Source organism: Thunnus thynnus, chromosome 20 (assembly GCF_963924715.1).
Source record: "Thunnus thynnus chromosome 20, fThuThy2.1, whole genome shotgun sequence".
Taxonomy (NCBI): domain Eukaryota; kingdom Metazoa; phylum Chordata; class Actinopteri; order Scombriformes; family Scombridae; genus Thunnus; species Thunnus thynnus.
The window spans coordinates 5,981,289-6,003,581 of NC_089536.1; the positions used below are offsets into that span (position 1 = coordinate 5,981,289).

The 22,293-nt window shown below is 42.1% G+C and overlaps 1 protein-coding gene across 2 annotated transcripts in view; it reads right to left on the reverse strand.

Moving 5' to 3' along the window:
- Window positions 1-22,293, reverse strand: part of LOC137171587 (PH and SEC7 domain-containing protein 1-like) — a 77,654-nt gene that overhangs the window by 53,889 nt on the left and 1,472 nt on the right. The window contains exons 2-5 of one of the 2 annotated variants that reach the window (XM_067575599.1): window positions 8,942-11,466; window positions 7,600-7,717; window positions 5,967-6,501; window positions 5,150-5,617 (exon numbers count right to left, since the gene is read on the reverse strand). In XM_067575599.1, the coding sequence (XP_067431700.1) occupies window positions 5,150-5,617; window positions 5,967-6,501; window positions 7,600-7,717; window positions 8,942-11,176 (3,356 nt within the window). In that variant the 5' untranslated portion in view covers window positions 11,177-11,466. Of the gene's footprint in view, window positions 1-280; window positions 1,723-5,149; window positions 5,618-5,966; window positions 6,502-7,599; window positions 7,718-8,941; window positions 11,467-22,293 lie in introns of those variants that run through there. The other variant, XM_067575600.1, reaches the window with a different exon arrangement.

The window sequence follows — 22,293 nt, forward strand, 5'->3', positions numbered from 1 at the left end:
GTAAAGTACAAGTATCTCAAAATTGTACTCAAGTACAGTACTTGGGTTACTTTCCAGGAATATTAATCACATAGTTTCCCAAATAAAATCTACTCGGCCAAACTGCAGCCCCTTCATTCCTGAACATTGTGAAATCAAAATGAACCGGCTGACACAAAGCACAGCACAGCTTCAGATGCCTACAAGAGCATTTGAATCTTCCCTCTGGCCAAACACGACATTCAAACTCTCTGAGATACATGACAAACAGGTGAGACGGGTTCCCGGGTGGAGATCCTACCTGTGGCAAGACCGCCTAATGGTCAAATACCTCTCCTCTCCGACTACAGGTGAAGCATGACAGCAGAAGACAGAAGTTGTCCTCATTGCCGCCCCCTGCCCAGCACCTCTCCTCAGACTGCTCGCCCGACTGACCCCTCCTCTCCTCCTGTGCTCGTGACCTGACCGCATCACCGTCCAGTCCACCCGTCTGCCCTTTTTCCTGGGGTCTGAGAGCGCCAGCTAACGCGGCTGTACACCTGTAGTCGCTCCCAAGAGGCCCGCCGTCTCTGACATTCCTCTGCTTGGTTTTGAGTCTTTCTGAGACTTCATGGGTCACCCCCTTCTTTTTTTCTCTCCCCCCTTCTCTCCACTTTCTCACTCTCCCTCTGTGTTTGCTGTCATCTGATCTTCACAGCGAGCCTCCTTCCCCCAAAAGTAAAAGAGCTGTTTGTCCTGCAATGCCTCTTGTCTCTATCTTTTTCCCCTCTGAGTCTGTTTGCTGTTGTTTCTGTTCCCTCTTTCCACTCCTCCCTCCTCTCTTTCTCCCTCCCTGTTCCACTGTGTAAACTCTCACTGTCCCCTGCTGACCTTGGATTCGAAGCATGGCATGAAACTTGGCTTGTCTATCGCCTAGAAATCCCCCCCCCCCCCCCCTCCTCCTCCTCTCCATTCATTCCTCCCCCTTTCTCTTTCACTGCATCTCCAATTACACAGTCAGTATGTCCATCCTTTCCAAATTCCAGCCTGCCTTGTTTTTGGTGTGAGCTTTTAGCACACCTACAGAGAAAACAATGATGTGAGGTGTCAGGTTTAAACTCGCAGGGAGATCCAGCGTTTGTGTGTGTGTGTGTGTGTGCCTCTAAACAACCATAACTGCCCACAGAAAAGAATAGTTGGGCTTTTATAAACGTCTGAGGCCATTGTGGCATCTGTTTACAGCATACACTTCATCAGGGCCTGCAGGAGAGTTCATAATCGTAAGATTAAGCCGGCACTGTAGCTCAGGCTGCGCCACCTGTTCGCATTGTCTCATCAAGAGGCAGCACAATGCCGAGAGGTCCTGAGAGAATTCCCAGTGTCAGCCGCTGCTTCAACGGTATCCCTGCATAATTGAAGCCCCTCTCAGTCTGCTGGGTAGCTCAACACAAAGAGCCACTGTGTAATGGTACAGAACATCTGAAAAGGGTGATGTGAGCGAAGGAGGAGGTGGAGGAGGAGGAGGAGGAGGAGGGGGGCAGGGGAGTGAAATTCCAACTTTTATCAAAGTATGGGCAAGCCTTCAGAAATATTTGTCTCGTTCCTGGATTCCACCGCTGCAGGGCTGCCAGAGTTGGGCTGGACATGAAAGACTGATAAGAACAGTGCTAAGCAAACATTCACCTTTACCTCTCTAGCGTGATGTGGTTCTCATAAGAGTTTTATAGGGAAGGAGGAATGATTACAGCCAGGAAAACCTCTTTCAGTGTTCATATGGACACCTGACTGTCCATATCACCCGTCCTTTAAGTCTTACATTCTGTTCACATTTAATTTTGACCCATATTTACATTTCAGAGCAGTAAAAACACCCTAAACATCTTTCTTTTAGCCTGAAATTTCATGACTTTTCCTAAAGTGACCTCGAATATAGAAAAATAGGAATATTTCAACTGTTTTATTATTATAATTATTATAACCAATATATTATTTGTGTGCAGCTGATACACATTTTTGTACATAGCAGGTGTTCCAGGAAAAAAAATGTTGTTGCATTCTTCACATTCAGTATAATAATAATTCATTGTGTTGGCTGTTGTGTTCTCCTGGTTTTGGTAAAATAGGACCATAATATAGTGTGACTGTGAATGTTTTTTCTCCATATATAAATACTGTAAAACCTTAAAAATACACTCTCTGCTCTCTGAAAGCTTCATTAAGGATCAATCACTCACTTATTAATGACCGATGATATATTTATGAATGAAAAACAGATTTGTGGTTCAGAAGTTTGGTATAGAAACTAATTATGTGGGAATAATGAGAAGATGTGAAGAGTCAGAATATGAACAGTATGTAAAAATAATGAGAGCAAAATAAAGCTGCTGTGTTTTTAACCATTCATGAGGATTTTTACATTAAGCAACTGAAATTTGAGACACACACATACACGTTTCCATCACTTCAGGGGACATTACATTGACTTGCATTGATTTGCAGTCATTTCCTGGAAACTCTAATAACCTTAACACTAAATAAAGTAATGAAATACAATATGGCAGCATGGGGACTTGTTTATAGTCCCCAAAGGGGAGGCGAGTTCCTGCAGTGTGATTGTGTAAACAGATTTATGTCCCCACAACGTGAGTAATACAAGTACACACAGACACACACAAATACCTGCATTAAAGTCTCTTCTCAAAAAGGACTTATCACTGTCCTCTTCTGCCATCTAGTGGTCTGAGCAACAAGGTGACCCAATGCAGTCAGTCTACCTCTGCAGTGCTGTCACACTAAATTAGGGTGACATTCACAAAGCCGGTCTACCTCACCGTCACACGTCACACGTGAGCACTGTAGCAGACATTTCCCACCACAGCTGAGCAGCAGCGATAAACAGACTGACTGACACTTGTCCCACATTTCTGCTTTGCCGTATGAATCTTTCATATAGAGCATCTTGCAGGGTGCAAACCGGATTGAAACAGCTATTGTGGTGCTGTTTTATAGTGCATGAATACCGCATAAAACACAAGGACAAAAGATTTTGAATTTGAGATTAAGTCTCCTGAATTGCAGGTGGGACTCTGACAGTTAAGGTGAGTCCCTCTTTGCTGCAGCAGCCATCTGCCTCTGTCTAACATGCTTACCTCACACAAACACACACACACACAAAGCATGCACTTCACATACACACCCACCAAAAAAAACCCACCAACAAATGCAAACATGCACACACTCAAACACGTATAGACACTGGAATGTGCACAGATGGACTCAGACTCAGACGGCAGACAGCAGAGGGACCACAGGCAGCCTTCGAGCGACCTTCACTCTAAACTACTCGGCTCCAGAATAGCACTGCAGCACCGCTCTGCACAAGGAGAATGACACAGACGGAGACACTCATTCATCTGGACTGGGAGGCTGGAGGCTGACAACAGTCCATTAACAGGGTTCTGACCTCGGAGGGGAGGAATTCAAAACTGCATTAATACTCAATTAGCGTCTGCAACTTGTAACTGCTTATGAAGTTTCTGAGCAGTTTATTTAAAGGAATCTGTTTAATATTAGACCAATTTAATTTTGAGTCTATCCGAGAGCCTTGTAATATTCAGTATAATGATGTGATATATGATGATGTAATTCCAACACTCAGAGGAATTAATCTGCCGCTTTAAAAGCCTCCACTTTTCCGGTTTCAGGCTTTCCACCAGATTTTGGACGCTGGCTGCAGAGATTTGCTCCCACTCAGCCACAAGAGCATTAGTGAGGTCCAGCACTGATGTTGGGTAATAAGGCCTGGCTCTCAGTTCATCCCAAAGGTGTTGGACGGGGTTGAGGTCAGGGTGCGGATGAGTTCTTCCACACCAGACTGAGAAAACCATTTCTTTATGGAGCTGGCTTTGTGCACGGAGGCACTGACATGTCGAAACAGGAAAGAGTCTTCACCAAATGGTTGCCATAAAGTTGAAAGCACAATATTGTCTAAAATATCATTTGTATGCTGCGCCTGTAGCATTAAAATCTACTTTAATTAAGGGGCCTTGCCAAAACCATGAAAAACAGAACCTGTTAAACTGTATTTCAACACAACTTCAGACAGTAATAAACTATATTTTTTTACAAAAAGTTGAGATTGTATTTTACACAAGAACTATTGTAGCTTAATTTATGATTGTTTTGTTTTTCAAGATGTGATATACTTGATAGGATTAGAGTCATCATGCTGTTAGTGCAGTGTTATGCATTATTGGGTCTTAATGTGATTATGGATTTTATGTATGTGCACTTTTTTTTGTCTTTGAAGGGTTGTAAACATATTTATATGGACCACAGAAGAGCAGCTACTGCAGCAGCAGCTACAATACAGTAGCTAATGGGGATCTAAATGAACAAACAAGTGATTCTGCTCATATATTTTCCTCCTTTTTTAAAATTTACAGACCGGGAATAAAATACTGCAATCAGTGCGTTAAGAATTATCTAAAGCTTTCAATTTGACTTTGAGTTTTATCAACAACTGAGTTTACACACCTTGCAACTTAAAGCAGAACAGTTCAGTGTTTAAATATCTGTAATACAACACAAAGTATCACAATACCATCATATTGATAATGTATGGCAAGCGATCTTATCATGATGCTGAATTTAAAGCTGCTCTAATCAATATTTTGATATTATTAATGGATCGAACGACTACAAGTGAAAGCAGGCACATAGCAGGCATCCGTTTTCAGCAAAAAAAGCTCTGATAAACCGACTGTACACAACCTGTTCAGCACCAAAACGGCAGACAGATAAAGTTAGCCACTAGCTGGTGAACATAGAGGAGCATTTAGAAGCTAAAGAGACACACATGTGTCTCAGGAGTCAGTGGAGACTAAAACAGATCTATAAGGAGAGAATATTTAACTTATATTTTACAGGTGGCCAAAAACATGACTTTCAATGAATATTACTGTTGCTCTGTGTCTGCTGGATGTGCAAATAGGCAACTATTTCCTAACATGTTTGCCATAACAGCTTTATAAGTTATAAATATGTCAATGTTGTGTTTATGGTTGGTGGCACTGTCCCCAAGTAGCCAAAAAATCAATTAATGCAGGTTTTTGTACCTTTCAGAAGTTTGGTTACTTTTACACAGTTACATGTGAATTTCCCACCGTGACTGCTCGATACCCTAACTCACCTTGGCAATGAGAAAGACGGGTTGCTGTACCAGCTGCTCCCCAAGTGTGTGCAGTCTCGTCCTCTGGGTGGCGTGTCGTCAGAACCGCTGCTCAGCCTCTCGCTGGAGGGGGCTCTGGTGGCGTCCGAATCCCCTGTCACGGTAAAGATAGAATCAGAGAGACTGGGCCTCTCATCGTGTGCCAGCGGGGCGAAGCTGAGCTGGACGATCTGCCTGGCGCTCTGGCAGACCGGCCCGTGGATGGCAGGAGTTAATGTGGGGAGGTCAAATGTCAAGACAGTTTGCGTGCTCGAGGTTAGTATCTCCTCGCTGTCCAGGCTGTTGTATGATGTCCCTTTGGCTCGGTGGGACTCCATTATGCTCTCAAAGTGGCGGCTGAAGGTGTCCTCCGCAGCGCAGCGAGGGCCAGAGACCAAGATGGGGGATTTCAGGGCTGGATGGTGGTTGTCGAAAAAAGTTTCCATTGGTCTGGACAGAGAGGGAAGTTTCAGTACACTGCAACAACACAGCTGTGTTTGTAAAGAAAAGCTTAAATGTACGTTAACCGAGCAAGTGTTTGAGAGAAAGAAACTGAAACTATAAAAGACCGGCTTTCCCAGCATGCTGAACTGTTAGAGGGCTGTGTCTAATTAATGCAAAAATGTCACCGAACCTGTTTACGATCTACTGTAAAAGTAGGTTACGGGTGAGATCCAAATTAAGTTAAAATATGTAGGTCAGGGGAAAATTCTGCGTCACCAGAATGTCTGTGAACTTGTGTGCGTTTACAAGCTTGTTTATGACTGTGGTTGTGTGTGTTTTCAACATGTGTGTTCACCTCTTCAGACGGTGTCCGAGCTCCTCCTGCGCCGCATACTTCTGCTTCCTGTTGTCTCCTTGCATCCTCACACTGGCCCAGCTCACGATTTCTTCCTCTTCCTCCTCATCTTCTTCTTCCTCCTCCTCCCCCCTTCTTCCCCGTCTTCTCCTCTCCTCCTCCCCATCTGTCCTCCCATACGCCAAACCTCCCAGCGGGCTGCTGCCTGTCCCTGAGTTTCCCTGCACACTGCGGTTACTCCCAAATGCAGAGTCGGCGTCATCCTGCTCAGCCAGCAGCACCTCGTCTATGTCTGTCTCCCTGTAGCAGCGCAGCGGGACGGCGTCCAGGTCGGTTTCTGAATACTTCAGCGTCCGGCGGATGATGCCAGTTTTGGGTGATGTCCCAATAATGGTGGGGGGAGGGGTCACCAATTCTACCTCCACATGTTGCACCTCGTGATTGGCAGAAAGCAGAGGAAGGGAGCAAGGGGGAGTTGGGGTGGGAGACTCACTAGAGTTGCCACTGGGAGGAGCTGTGGAGGTTTCCAGAGAATCTGCAGGTAGAGAAAGTTAAATAACCTTTTTGATTTCTAATATGCTATTTGATATTATATGTTCCAACTGCAAAACATAAACATATTTAGATCATTTGATTCTCCTAATAGATGGTTCTGTATCATAAAATACAATTAAGAGCTAAGACAGAGTATTGAACCTCAATATTTATTTCTTACTGACCTAAATGTGTCCGTAACACTGATACTTACTCATTCTTGATCTTATATTTACTGACAGAAATCTTAAATTATTCTAACTTTGAGAACGCTCACACAGCGAGGTCAACTCTTCTCCATTCCTTTATTTATGGATTTAACAAAGATGATTGTAATGTTTTGAGTACCTTTGTATTTCTGGTGATGTCACATGAAAACGACTATATACAGTATAAAGAAACTAGAAACAACTACTGATGGAGGCAAGATAACTGAAAGCATGATTTATCGAAGAAAAGTTGTGCTATGTGTTTGATTTTAGACTTAAGGCTGCACCAATCAATATTTTTATATCAACAGTGGATCAAGTGATTATGGCAACGATGGCTGTTGAGCATAGTGGAGCATTTAGCAGTTTACGTGTTTGCCATATAAACATAATGTAGTGATAATATGTCAATGTTGTGTTCACAGCTTGTTGTGCTGCCCCCAAGTCACCCCAAAAAATTATTACTAGGGGTTTAAATAATATTTTTTCCAATTTGAGGCTGCATTTAAAGTAGGCAAAGTTCTTGCATGGCTGCTTGTGTTTACACATTTAAATTGGAGAAGTCTGGCTTCTTTTGGGAAATTAAAAAGTTTTGGCATTAGTACCAAAACTCAGATATCACTAACATAGATTTTTTTTTCAAATGATTCCCATTATTAAAGGCACAGAATGAGATATTACATCTGAAGCTGCCCTAAATAAAATACAGTGATACTGGCCCGCAGCAGTGTTACTCCGCTGGCTTCTCTATCTCCTTTAGATCCCACCTAAATGATTCCCTTATGAAGAATGAAGGCAAATGAATAAAAAACCCCTTTAGTTCAACACTGGAATAACAAGGAAGCTGATCTGCAGTTTACTGGATGAAATAGTAGAGGACATGCTCTGACTTTTCTCTCCCCTGCTAGCAGCCTCCTCAGCGGGGGTCCCGAACAAAAACTCCCACTTGGCACGTGCGATCCTCTGACAGTGAAGCGAGGGCACAGGCAGTGCACAGGCACTGTCCGTCTGAAAGACACACACACACACACACACACACACACACACACAGACAAACTCAAGGCCAGTTCTGCAGTGCAGCATTAAATGATTAGATGAGAAGATCCATATCAGGCTGTTGTCTGTGTGTTAAGTATGGAGCAGGAGCCAGGAGGTGATTAGCTTAGCTTATCATAAACACTGGTGGCCGGTGGAAACATCTAGCCTATCTGGCTCTCTCCACAGTTCAAAAATCAATCTTTTAACACCTCTAAAGCTTACTAATTAACACATTGTATCTCATTTGGTTCATCCAACTCAAAGTTATGTAAAAACAACAATTTGTAGTTTTAGGAAGAGAGTTACATGCTTTAAAGCCCAACTGAAATCACATTTGTTCATCCCTTTTGCAGTTAAATATATATATGTATTGTCAGTGTTTTTTTTCACTTTTTTCACATTATTTTTTTTATTGTTATAAGGAGGAAAAAAGGATTTAGGGGAAATATCAGCAATGCCCTCTTTTTCTCTGGCAAGGCAACGAGAAACAATGTAAACAAACTTGCGCTGTAGCTACAAGTCATGAGCAGACAGTGTGTTGTTAGCAGTGGTACTGCAGAGCAATGATCACACCAGCCTCTAAATGGACCAAAGTGACATTTGCAGGTATGATTACATCTGTTTAATGTGCTGCAGCTGAGCAGCTAATTAGCTGTCTAGCCTGCTAACTGACGTAAGCGGTGCACTTTTCCCTGGTGAATGTTTGTTTGGTGGCTCGTTCAATAAGCTAAGGTGCAAGACAAGACGTGTGTTCATGTTTGTAAGTTAGATAAGAAGTAGACTTTAGTAGGAAAGCTAATGTGGGTTGTTGAATAAAGTTTCAGCACGTAACCTGCCTGTTTGTGTAGAGATTAAACAAACAAGATACATCGTGTTAATCAGTAAGCTTTAGAGGTGTTGGTGGATAGATTTTTGAGCTTAGCAGAGAGCTAAGCTAGCAGTTTCCATCCACCTCCAGTCTTTATGTTAAGCTAGGCTAACTGCCTCCTGGCTCCAGCTCCATACTTATTACACAGACATGAAAGAGGTGTCAGTTTTTTCTAATTCTGGGCAAGGAAGTGCGTAAGCGTATTTCCTATTTCCTATTTGTTTAACTCTTAAGTCTCTATATTATATGAAATTACATATTTTTCAGTACAAAACCAACAATGTAATTTGTAGCTTTGTCATTTCCAAAGTCCACCCAGTACACACCTGTATTCCTGAGGTGGCGGCCCCAGTCTCATTGCTCTGGTGGCTGGACTGACTGGACTCTGGGGACACACAGTCCCTGTCCCCCAAGCTGCCCGTCACCCCACTGGAGCTCCGCGAGGACGGCCCTCCCATTGCGCCGTTCTGCTCCACCTCGGGAGGATCTTCCACTCTCTGCAGGCGTGGCTGCTGCCCTGCCCCATATACCTCCACCTCATTGCCCCCTCCTTCCTCATCACAGCCCTCATCCTCCTCAGGAGAGTCCAACACCACTGGTCCCAGAAGCAGGATCTCTCTCCTTCTTTGCTCAGCCCGTTTCTGCTGAGCTGTGGGGCTGAGCGGCCGGCGGCGCTGGCTGGACGGATGATCAGGAGCTTGGTTACCACTGGACCCCAATCCAGGGTCACTGTTTGGCCTCGGGCTGTTCGCCACGTAATGCCCCCACTGCTGCCTAGATGTCCAACTGACCGGTGCCTCCTCAACACTTTGATTGATAAAGAGCCTGCGAGCAAGCTCTGTGCAGTCCCCTCTCTCAAAGGAGCTCAGTTCTCCTCTCCTGTCTAGGCTGGGGGACCAGGAGTCTCCGGTGTACTGCGGAGGCTGACGGCGATGCAGGGTGGGGGTTTCTGGTGCTCGGAGCTCAGCTTGGAATAGCCTGGGGTCCCTCATGGGAGAGCTGAGCTCGGTGGGAGGATGAGAGGGACGGAGGACACGTGAAGGAAGGGCGGGAGAACTCTGAGCCGCTGGTAGCGCTGAGCTCTGATGCTGGGATCTCTGAATGTAGTCCTCCGTGTGTGTGTCATAATTAGCATGGGAGTTTGATTCATGTGAATGTGACTGCAAGAGGGAGTTTTCAGGCTGGTGCGAGTCTGTACTGTCAGCTACTGACGTGTGCTGGTCGTTTAAAGGGATGTTCATCTTAAGCGCTTGCTTATAATGTTGTGCATTTGGAGCTGAATTGTGAGATTCTCCATAGTTTGAGCTGCTTGCAAGCTCATCTAAAGCATTGTGCAATGAGGACCTCCTTGCCTCTGTGAAAATAGAAGATACTTTGGTAGCTTCCTCTGCAAGCCTGCGGGCAACTTCAGGGCTGTGAGCTGGAGAGGAAGATTTACTGTCACTTAACTGGTTCAAGCCCTCAACGACATTATTGCCAAGTTGGAGGATTGCTCCCTGCGGTGAAGCGCTCCTGTTACAGGCCCTGTGAACATGTCTTTTGGTGGCTGGACTGCCTGCCACAGCTCTGTCCTCTCCTGACCAGTGAAGAGGGCTCTGGGACTTGACACAGGACCCAGGCCTCGAGTGCGGAGATTGCCTGGACTGGGACGATAGCTGGTCTGACGCTGGGCTCCGAGGCAGCCCACAAATAGCCTGGCTCCTATCTTTGGGGTTTACGAAGATGTTCTGACGCTGAACAGGAGACCCGGCCCAGGACTGACAGCGTGGCTGTTGGTTGTAGCGCAAGGATGAGGTGTGCTCAAGTGCATGGGCTAGTTTAATCCTCAGTAAAGGGGAGCCAAACTCCTCCACAGCCCTTTGGGTAGCTGCCCTGCCGATGAGGTCCAAGGCTGGTTGGCGAAGGCCAGGGGAGAACGTCTGCTGGTGACTTCCTGGAGATCCTGGAGATCGGAAAGTCAGCTTGGGACTGGAGCAGCAAGAAGAATTGGGACTCCCATACCAAACTGGGTCGGTGAGCCTTTTGCGATAGTGTGAGGGGGTGGATCTTTCCTCCCTGGTCGCTCTCTCACATATTGAGTTGCGTGGACTGTCCAAGGTCTTCACATTAGACTTCTCAATGTAACTGAACGTAACCACAGACCTCTTCCCATCGCTGACTTCCTCCTTGTTAAACCTCTGGCAGTTGGGAGGTGTGTGAGGGACAGCGATCTTTCCAGAAGATGGCGTTGGTGGAGAGCGGATGGCTCCATCACAGGGTGAACTCCAGCGCTTGGTGATTGAAGGAGACAGGGAGCCGCTGGCTTGCTGGCGCTGAAACCTAACAGTGCTCGGAGACGGAGACTGGCTGTGTGTGCCGTCCTTAACCAGATGGTGAGCTGTGGAGGTTTTCGGGACGGTCTTGCTCGCTATCTGAGACAGGAGCTTCGCAGGACTATCCCGAACTGAACGCCCTTGAGCAACCCCTTCTTTATTTTCTCCAAATTCCCCTTTCCCTCCACTCTGATCTGGGGCAGGCCTCACTTCCACATACAGATGAAGGACTTTTCCAGACTGGGACATGACCTCCGCTCAGCACGTAATGAGGACAGAGAAACAGAAATGGGGCATAGAGAGGGAGTCAGGCAGGGTGAAAGAGACACAAACAAGGATATGTTTGTCTTTGTCCTCTTCTTCTTCTATTTGTTGGTTCAGTTGTTGTTTATCTGCTGGTGGTGCGTGTCACTTTATTTTTAGACGGTCTTTCTTCTCCCTCCCAGAGCGTCCGTGTGCAGAGCAGAGACACACAGGCTGAAGGGCCAGAGGACAAACATGCCCATGGGACACCTCCAACAGCTCCCTATTCCTCATACCTGTGAATGAAAGAAAGGAGGAGTTGTTATCCTTTGTATTCTCAAATGTCTCTAGATACACACAGGGTATTCCATATATATAAATATCATATATATATTTTGATCCATATAAGCTAAGTTAGTGGTGCTACCAGTTCCTCTTTCATTGTATGAGATTAAATTCTTCTCATTTGTCTCTTGACACTGTTGAAACCAAACCAATATTACAGGATAAGGTGGTAGGTGGTGTCTATAATTTTTTTATATAGTCAACAAATCCTATGAAAAGACCAAAAAAACAACAATGTGTTCGTCTGCAATACTTTCCCTGATTTCCTTGTCCTGTCAGTTCCAATAAAGACAAACATTTTTTTTTAAAATAGGCCACAAACTGTCATTTCCTCATAGAGCTGGGGACTGTAGCAAATGTTACTCAAACAGGAGTAAATACTGCATATTAATACTGCGGATTAATACACATTTATGAGCATTTATGGCAGCAGGACGTTGCATGTGGGATTGACTCAAAAGCCCTTTTCAGATTTGTAATTTGTAATCATTTCTGGCTTCATCGAGCTGTTAAAGCGACGGAAGTGGAAGCGTAGTCGCCGCTGGAAATCAGAGGTGAAATTAAGGTAGAAGAGTGTTTTCAGTTCTCCCACAGGCTGCATTACGGAAGGATTTTAAAATGTATTTTGTTGCTGAACCCTTAATTAATGACCATCACAGTGAATCATTTATTAGATAGAAAATTTCTGCTGACTACCTCACTGACAACTTGCTTGTTATGTTGAATTTATAGCCTCTGCAGTAGCATCTTATTCATTTTTTAAAATAGTTTTTTTTGTCATTTATGATATACAATCCCCGTTATTGTCTTTGTTCATTATTTATTTATTTTCAAGCTTTAAAAAGTAGTTAGTTGTTGACAGAAGTTTCTCAACAATTGATTTACACATTACTAAAGTCTTAAAGTTTTAATGGTGCAACCTAATTTATTGATACAAGGTACTAAGGAGGAACTTTACACACAAACCTAGTGATGGATTTATGAACAGCTGATGCAACCCAGTCCAGCATATTGAAGAAGTTAGGCTTTAAGGAAACTGATGTGCATTTTCCCAATATTCTGACTTTTAATAAAACAAACTATTAATTGAATTGTTTAATCATAGACGACTTTTGTTCGTAGACCACAACGCATTCACTTGATACAGATATTGTCTCTGACATTTTCTCTGGGATTTACACCTCACCGTATTGTAGTGAGGTGTGTAGCTGTTACATGCTGTCACAGAGAAGATGAACTCATCCTGCTGAGAGAGGAAGCAGGAAATTATCCCTCACTTCCTCCCCTGCTCTCTGACTCACCATTGATAAGACCTGCTGTTTTAAATTCTGAATGAAACATTTCAGGGTTCAGGATTCAGTCAGAAATAAATCGAGTTTCTGATTGTGAGAGAATACACAGGCTGAAATGAGTCATGGAAAATCAAATTACACTGATCTGATCTGAATTTATTTTAGGAGCCGTTGTGACATTAATGCAGCAATAATACAGATGACTTCCTGTGTGCACAACATATTCAAATGAGCTTATTCAGTCTGTCAGTTCTTCGCCTTTCTCTTTCAAGTTAAACCTACAATTCACTGAAACATGAGCCTACATGCAATGACTTACATGATAAAGAACACCCAGGGTGCTCCAACACATCACTACCAAGAACCAAACTCTTATCACAGAAATGTCTTTGTTATCCTGTGTTTAGATTGGCGCCTGAGCTACTTTCCCTCTTTGTCGAGTTAAATACTTAGGCAGTTATTCAACTAAACCAAGCTGAGTTCTTTCCAATTGTCAACATCGTGTTTATCGTTCATGCAGAACGACTTTCCACGCCAATAATGCCACAGACAACAGAGCTCTTGTGTAAAAAAAGACGAGGATGGTGAACTCCAGACTGCTGCCAACAGCGACAGATTGGAGTTGCCTTATGGTAGCGGTTGGAGAGAGCGTGCTTGTCGAAAATTGAAGTTGACAGAACAAAGAGAACTTGTGAGAGACTTGGCACGCTAAGCTAGCAACTTTCCCTCCTTGACCCTGACTGATATGTCTGCCCTCACTTCAAAGAGACCAAACTCAATCTCACCATTCTTTTCAGTCTGGTGAATTAATCTCAATTATTTTACCTAGCGGAGCCAAAGCAACATTTGTAATGCTGCTTTCTGTTTTGACCCTTGCATTCACTCTTGGCCGTCTAATTAAGCCTTTTCTATTCATTGTGGATAAAGGCATGGACAAAGTTCCCTCAGTTAAAATGCAATAAAATTCCCTCTTTCTCTGTCTAATTAGTAAACTTTTACTGCCTCCTTTTGTCACACTCTATCTTTCAGTCATTTTCACACATCAGAGCTACTGTTCCCACAGCTACACCATTCACAAAAAAGGGCTTTGTCCAGTTGTTGGTGGCTCCATGGGGTCCTATTGTCTATAAAGGTGTGAGGTGAGGAAGACAACACGGCTCCTTTGCTGCAACATTAAGGAATGTTGCCACCGGGCTGATTAGTAGATTTTCACTGCCAGTAGAGAAAGACTGCATCCACTATATGTGCTAAATTTGGAAACAAGTCTTTCTTTCTCTCTCATGGTGTTTTTCTCACCTGAAAATTAAACTCCAGAGTGCAAAATCAGCAAATGTCGGCCACGGGTTTTGGAGGAAAACTGTACTTTTGGAAAACAATGACATCATCAAGGGGGGGGGGCTGTGTTGCAGTAAAGTTTAGAGGCTAACTTTCCGTCTGCCCCCTCAGTGAGCCCTCATTTTAAATGTTAATATAACCGCTCACACAGCACAGATGGTGTCATTAACCTGTTTTAATATTCATTGTGTCAGACACTGGCACGATCTTAAAATTGTGACTGGACTGGATGTGAAATTACACCTAGTAAGGGGACATGAACAAACAACTCACCTATAAATAAACCTATGAATACACATAAAATAATAGTTAAAAAAGTCTAAAATAACACTGTGGAATATTCCTACAGAAATATACATATCTTACCCAATTGTAAAGCTTAATAAGCAAGATAAATAAGTAAGTAACTGAAATAACCCCAAAATGTGATGTGCAGAGTAACTATGGTTACAATAAAGCGATTAAATCACTATTTTATGCTTATTCAATTGTCTGAAAAAGAGAACAAGTAAATTTAATTTTAAGTTTGGCTGAATGGAAACACAGCAGGGGTCACAAGGACCAGCTGAGACTCAGCAGAGTAAAGGTGGATTTAGGATTTAACATTTTTTTTATATGACAAAACTATGTAAATGCAGTCCATGCACCATTTAGAGCCTATAAACGTGTAGCTGACATGTGCCTTGAAATTGTAACTACGCATCAAGGCTACGGCACAACTTTGATTGTTCAGTCTGCTTGTTTTCTCTCCATCATGTTTCTGTTGCTGGTGGAGATTATTGATCATGAAGACAAGCATGCTCAGTAAATACTCTGTTTCAATAACACACACACACACAGCAATTGCCTGTTAGTATTCTCCTATTCAGTAATGAAACAAAGTGAAATTAAAGGTAAGAACATGAAACTGTCGCTCTGTAAATACTTACATGCATTAATATAAATCAAAACCTACACTGTACAGTAGGTATTAACTCTTTTCCTGTTGTTTAGTGTGGATGGAGATCCTCCTGAAAACATCCAGATGACAGACAACACTGTCAGATTTAACTGGCTTAGTGTGGACGTACAGTAGCCATCATACACGTGACGGAGCTGGTGGAGGGATATGATCCACAGGGATTATTAGTAGATATGATTTGTCGTCTTTGTCCTCATCATGAGAGGAAGTCTGTAAGACGACGCTGGCCGGTTATCGATCCTGGAAAGAGCTGATGAGCACGAGAGATGAAGATGGGTGAGAGAAAGAGCATGTGAGAGAGAGAGATGGAGAGATAGAGAGATAGATGGAGGACAGGAAGCACAAAGGCTGGCTGTGGGAGATACTAAGTATAAGGAAAGCAGGATGAGGGAGTCATGTATGTGAAGGAGAGAGTCGGGGCTGGCAGTCGGCCAGAGGGATGGGAGTGCAGAGTTACAGGAAGATAACTGCAGATCTAATGCAACCCTCTTCTTTCCAGCCAGAAAGTGCAATGGTAGAGATTTGAAAGGGTCAGATCACTTACATCCCAAAAAGAACACATTTCGCAATTGATCTATTCTGTATCGAACGACTCAAATAGTTTAAATTCTAGTGGAGATCCCACAGTTTCAAAGGATACCAATTATGTTGGTAAGAAAGTGTATAAAATGTTGCACAATCTTCATCTTGAATAATTCCATTTGATGGATTGATATTGCGTTTGAATGCTTAAAGGGGACATACAGCATCCCGCACGTTTCCAGGTCTATATTTATATTCTGGGGCTCTACTGGAATATCTTTGCATGACTTACAGTACATGATATGTCCCCTTTATCTCAGTGTAAACTCGCTTTAATGAGGAGCTGGTGCAAGAATATGCAGTGCACTGTCAAGACAGAGTGGACTGAAGGGATTTATACATCCTTAAAGCTATTTAAGGGGAAATATAATGGCAAAACTGGATCTTAAGAGATTGCACTGTTGTTGTAAATTTAGCCTCTGCTGCAGTGCCACCGTTAAGCGCCCGGTTTTTTTGATACTCGTCCAACTTGGCACCAGTTGTGGTGGCCCTATCACTACTGTGCCAGCAGTAACAATAGAAACAGACCATTACCACTCGTCACCTGCCATGCACTGCCTGATTTACAGAATAACACTTCAATCACATGAATTAGAGAAACTCGATCAACAGGGGAACTTCTCTGCACTCCATTAGGACACTGTAGTGGCTGATTCCTCTGCAAGTGATAAAAATATGAATTTTCTTCCTTTACGCTCTGTGTAAATGACCCTGGATGATACAATGAGTACAATAAAACGCAAATTAAGTGTATTTAAGAGCATTCAATTTTCAAGAAATTCGTGTTGAATGTGTTTAGTTAGTTAGTTGCAAGAAAATGTAAAGCGTGACCATGACACAATCAAGAGTCGACTATGCTCGTAATCTCTATTACTGTGCGCTCTGTCAGCATCAACAAACCCTCCTACATTGTACCAAATAAGATGATACGGTACATTTTGTTTAACAGGAAGGTTTCAAATCCTTCAAATGGTTAAATATTGCTAATAGGGTTAAGTATTTGGTTTGTTTTTTTTATTAACATAACAACCTACACATAACACATTTGTCCAAAAGTGTGAAATGCAGCAGGACGTATAAACGCTTTAATGGCCACCAGAATATTTACAGGTTTCTGAGTATACTATGATAATAATAATAATAAGAAGAAGAAGAAGAAGAAGAAGATGAAGAAGAAGAAGAAGAAGAAGAGGAATAAGATGAGTGGATGTATTTAATACTTTCACTGTGGAATACTTTTCACTCTGTTTGTCTTGAAATGTTCACGGTGGATTAAAGCTGTTTTTCGTTTTTTCTTGGCTTTCTAAGTAGTGGGACAAGCGTACTATGTGTTTTGCTATTTTATGACAGAATTAAAACAAATTACTTCAATAGTTCAATGTTTTCATCCTCAGAGATGATGCTATTTTCTGATACAGATGCCCCCAAAAACAGTGAATAACTTAAATGTTCAGTTTTACTTTTATGTCAGCTGTCATTTAGTGAGAGCAGTGACAATAGATACAAGAACAACAAGAGACAACAAAATGCTGTCAGGGCAACAGTCACAAACATTATGTACAGAATAGAAATGCTGGATTGAAAGCAATTGATGAAATGGATTCATCGATTGCTTATTTATTAGTCTATAAAATGTCAGAAAATAGTTTCCAGAGCTCAAGGTGACATCTACGAATAGCTTGTTTTATCTGACAAACAGTCCAAAATGCAAAGATATGTCATTTTTAATCATATAAAACAGAGAAAAGTAGCAAATCCACACATTTGAGAAGCAGGAAGCCGCTATTTTTTTGGTAATACATTGTGTAATAGACTGATCCTTCAGCACTATGTTCCTTTTTTAATATTTCTACTAAACTTGTTTTACACCTAAATGTGGTGCAGCAGTTGGTGATATTGTTGTATTTAAGAGATATTCTGTCTGGCCTTTAAGGGGTGCTATAATGTCAACATTTTTTACTCACTCTAATATCCAAGACAGCATTGCTCACTTGTCCAATTCTGGATGGAGAGGTAGAAGATTTTTTTTCTGTGATCTTTTATTCAAAGATACAATTACAGACCTGATAGCCTGACAGCTGTAACCGAAGAACCAAATATAAAACTTTGAAAAGGTCTAAGCACCTCCTGACATACGTGAATAAACAAAAAGCCGCAGCTGCTCAACCTTGAAGACTCATCCCCTCTTGTTGTCCTTCTGGGTCTCAGTGCAATCAAAAGGACACACACAGAGGATCACACATATGGATAAACTCCATCGGGTCCTTTAGCTGGCCATTTACGAGTCAAATCACACAGGTAATTAACATCCAACCAGCGTGTGAAGCTCTAATATTAGCTCCCTGGATACGACGGGGTGTGGGTGGGGTGGGGGGGGGCTCATGCTAATATTAGCTCTCAGCTTGCTTGTTGCTGGCACTGAGCACTAGGAGCTATGCTTTCAGCGGCATGACAGGTTGTGCAGTTAAAGCAGTAACATATTAAAAGCCTGCAGAAATTAAAGGGCTTTGTATGAAGTTAATGGGTGACGAGGGATATTCAGCCGCATTCACAGAGCAAAATGAGCCATCCAAGCTTCCGATCATCCGCTCACACCGATCGAAGTGACTATTGATTTCTCTACGTATAATATTACGTTACATCATATTTGGCATGGCTGCCTACTCATGCAAATTCCCAAGAAACGAGCGAGAGCTCACTGTTACACCCGTACGCTCAAACTCGATGAACTTCCACTCACCACTGTAATGAATCATGATTAACCAAACGTCACTAAATAGTTAAGAGTGTCAGAGATGTCTTAGAAATAGGAGTTTGTTGGCGTTTGATACAAGGCTGTCTCACTCTCCAGCTTGCCGCTCCTTGCGTCTGACGCTGCCTTCAAAGACACATTCAGACAAAAGAGATGAGTCCTCTGACTCATGCAGAGGCACAGAAAGTGTGTGTGCGTGTTGGGGCAGAGTTGTGTGAGAAGAAAGATGCAGAGAGGCTTATTGGTGGAGAAAGGAGGGGAGAGACATTCAATCAGCACCACACTGGCCATGACCTTGGTACCATATTCAACTCCTCCACTCACCACCTTGACTCGCTGAATGAAGAATGACACATAAAACACAAAGACTGAATTAATAAAACACATTCTTCTTTGCTCTACTAACCTTCCTGAAACAACCGACTGTTTGCTAAACTGTGGCCCTTCTGTTACTGGTACTAAGCCTGTCAAGCTTTCTGTTCTTGCACAGCGGCAGATTTACAAATATGCAGTATTTTTTTTTAACAAATGGTGGCTGATTTTACACAGAAGTAAACAAAAGTAAGCTTTTCATTTCAAGCTAACGCCTGTAAATTTTGTCAGCTGAAATAACAACTTTCGCTTGCAGATTTAATCAGCTGTGACAAGAGCTAATACTCTGAGTTAGCTGAAAACTCTGCAGCTGACTTTTTAATATTCATTTTAAAACAAGAACCTAATGCACTTGATGGCTACATACATGATGTAATGCTAAACTGAGGCTAAAGCTTACATAACCCAGACAAAAGCCAGTTAGCCCTAGTATTATAGTACAGAAAAATGTGCAACTGATTATTCAGACAAACAACATAGAGGTTAGATTTACATTTTAATGTTTGTATTTTCAAACAGTTTGTGGCACTTTACAAGAGAAAAGGACTTGATGATGAGGAAAAACCCATGAGTTAGCTAACATAACATAACATAACACAACACAAGTTTTGGCACTAAGTGTAAACTTCCCCATACCAAATAAAGACTGAGACAGCTAGCTGCTGTTGCTGAACTCTTAACAGCATCTTGGTTCACACAAAATGGATATTCCAGTCAAGGTCTGGTATTATTTTAACCTGTAACCCCTATGTATATTTAGCAAATCCCTTGCCTTTGGAAATAACCCTAAGTTAATACTGTCTGTGGTAAGCCAGTTAGCTTGGCATGCTAATGGCTGCTAACGTAAAAACACAGTTTAATCCATTCCTTACACTTTCCTTGTGTTCTTGGTTTTTAATGATCAAGTATTGCCTAACTACAGCCTCATAAAAACCATTTATGTGGAGACATCCAAAGCCTGCCGTGTCTGGTTATGGTTAGTAAACTATGGTTGGACAATCATAGTTCAGGGAGTTTAGCAATTGATCAATTAAGAGAATTACATTTCTTTTGGTCACAAACAAGTCCATTTTACAAGCATTTGTCTCTGTGGGACCATCTATGTTAAAAAAGTGCTGTAGTCATATTGATTGAAACAGCATCACCATTATGGACAAAAAGATAGGATTTCTTGCCATTGGGGACGATGGTCAGAGAAAGATACATTTACAACCATTTAAAAAATCTGCTCAAATGAGCTGCATCGTTGTTGATCTCTTTGCTGCTTGCACTCAGCACCTTGCTGCTAAATGCATGAAATCCAAAAGTCCTTAGAGACTCACTGAGATGTGACCAAAATTGAGACACTGCAGGAAAACCCTTAATAAATAGCTTTTTCTTAGAATATAAGATACAAGTGATTCCCAATCAGTAACATCTTCAAAATCTCATAGACAGTAACTCAGGTTTCGAAGCAAATCAGAAAGCGTTTTTTTCCCAGCAAGCGACCGTACTCACCCTGATGTCCCTGCTGCTTATCATATTCTACTGAGGGGGTCAATGTACTAGACTTTAGAGAGGACAGCAGCTCAGTGTTGCTGATACAGATAAAAATGAGCCATTTTCTGCCATCTGAACACCAGAGAGAGATTTTAAACATCTCTCTAGATAAACTTAACCTGACGTGCCAGATGGTTTGTTACACAGGACCATCTGAGAAGTCGTCCTTGGAAACTGTTTGGAAAAGGGCAAAATACTTGGCAGGTAATTGGATGAACCATCTGTCACAGTCTCACCTTGCGAGGCAGCTGGATTCTCGAGATCACAAGATCGGTCTGAAACACCGATAGTTCGGAAACAAGCGCATAACTTGAAGCCTGACAAGATGTATTCTCGCGTGATCACTTAATCTTGTGAATCCAGCTGCCACGGTAAAGGTAAAGATAAACCAAAAGCCAAAGATAACTTGAAGACTGACCAGGCTTCGAAACAAGATGACCAGCTTATCCATATTAGCCACAGTGTTTTGATTTTTGGCAGGTTGTTTGGCAGCAGGTTGTCATGAGGCTCCAAACTGGAAGCTAACGACAAACTAGAGGCACAACTAACACTTATTTTCATTATACCTTCATCTGTCAATAATTATTATTTGATTAATTGTCTTCTGATGATCCTAAGCACCGTCTGTTACCCTCAGTATACCAAACATAGCTAAATACGAACCTGTACAGAAAACCTTCATCATCTTTCCACTCTGATACTTCGGCTACTGAGTGCCAACGGTACATTAACGCGATATTACAAAATACACGATATACAGTATGACGACGCTCCATATCCTGATCGTGTCAACAGTATTGTCGTTATTCCATTTCCAAAGCCTAAAACAGATTCCGTTAAAGGTCAATAGTCAATCAATAAGGACGCCATTGCCTCATGAAAGGTAACATTGTCGTGATATGTTTGAGTAACTTAAGTTAACATTTAAAATGAAATGATAACTAAATGGTGTGGATGTCGCCATATTTTTGAGCGAAAATTGTCCAACATAGTCCAAATACCTATCGCAATTTTGCATCTAAAGAGACGTCCTCTTCAGTTTACAAAAAAGCAAAAGCAAATTATTATAATTAACAGAGAGTGTTTGGCAATTTTGCTTGATTTATGACTTAATTTTTTCAATTATCAAATTTTCTGACGATTAATTTACTGTTAACCGATGAATCAGTGAATTCATGCATCATTTCAGCACTACGTTAAAATTACTTTATGTGGGTTGAATTATAAAATGCAAGATTAAATCCTGCAATATTAAATCCAAACATACGTGAAGAGTGAAACCTTCGTGTAAGGGCTCACATTCACTGGAAAGAGCAGCACAGACTCCATGAAAAATGCATAAAGTGGACTGACTTTTTGTTTAACCTTTATCCACCGGCTGTTCTGCTCTTGGGAAGCCAGCACTCATGTCAGGGACTGCGAGTACGAGGAAAAGTTGCGTGTAAAGAAACACATAATTCACCGTTACGGTCACTGAGGTCAGCTCCCAGAAAGGGGGGGTGGGGTGTGTGTTAAAGGTTTAATAGCGTATTTGATCTTCCATTTATTTCATTTCTTTAACAATATTGTGTATTATAACATTGTGCAGTGTGTCTAATTACTTTATTACTACTGTGTCTATTTATTCATATATTTATTTGTACTATATTCACTACACTAGTCAGACTTTTCTAGAGCTGCAGTTAACAGTAGTTGCAATTAGTCGATTAATTGATAAATGGTTCCAGATTCTCAAAATTGATAATTTTGATAATTTTCTGCTTTTACATCATAGTAAATTGAATATTTTGGGGTTTTGGCTTGTTGGTTGCACAAAAGACATTTGATGACATCACCTTAGGCTCAACATATTTCTGATGCACTTTTTTTTGAGGTTCTGAGGTTTTATAGACCAAATGATTAAGTCAAGACTTTTCCTACAAAGTAGAGAGAGTACAGTCTGGTT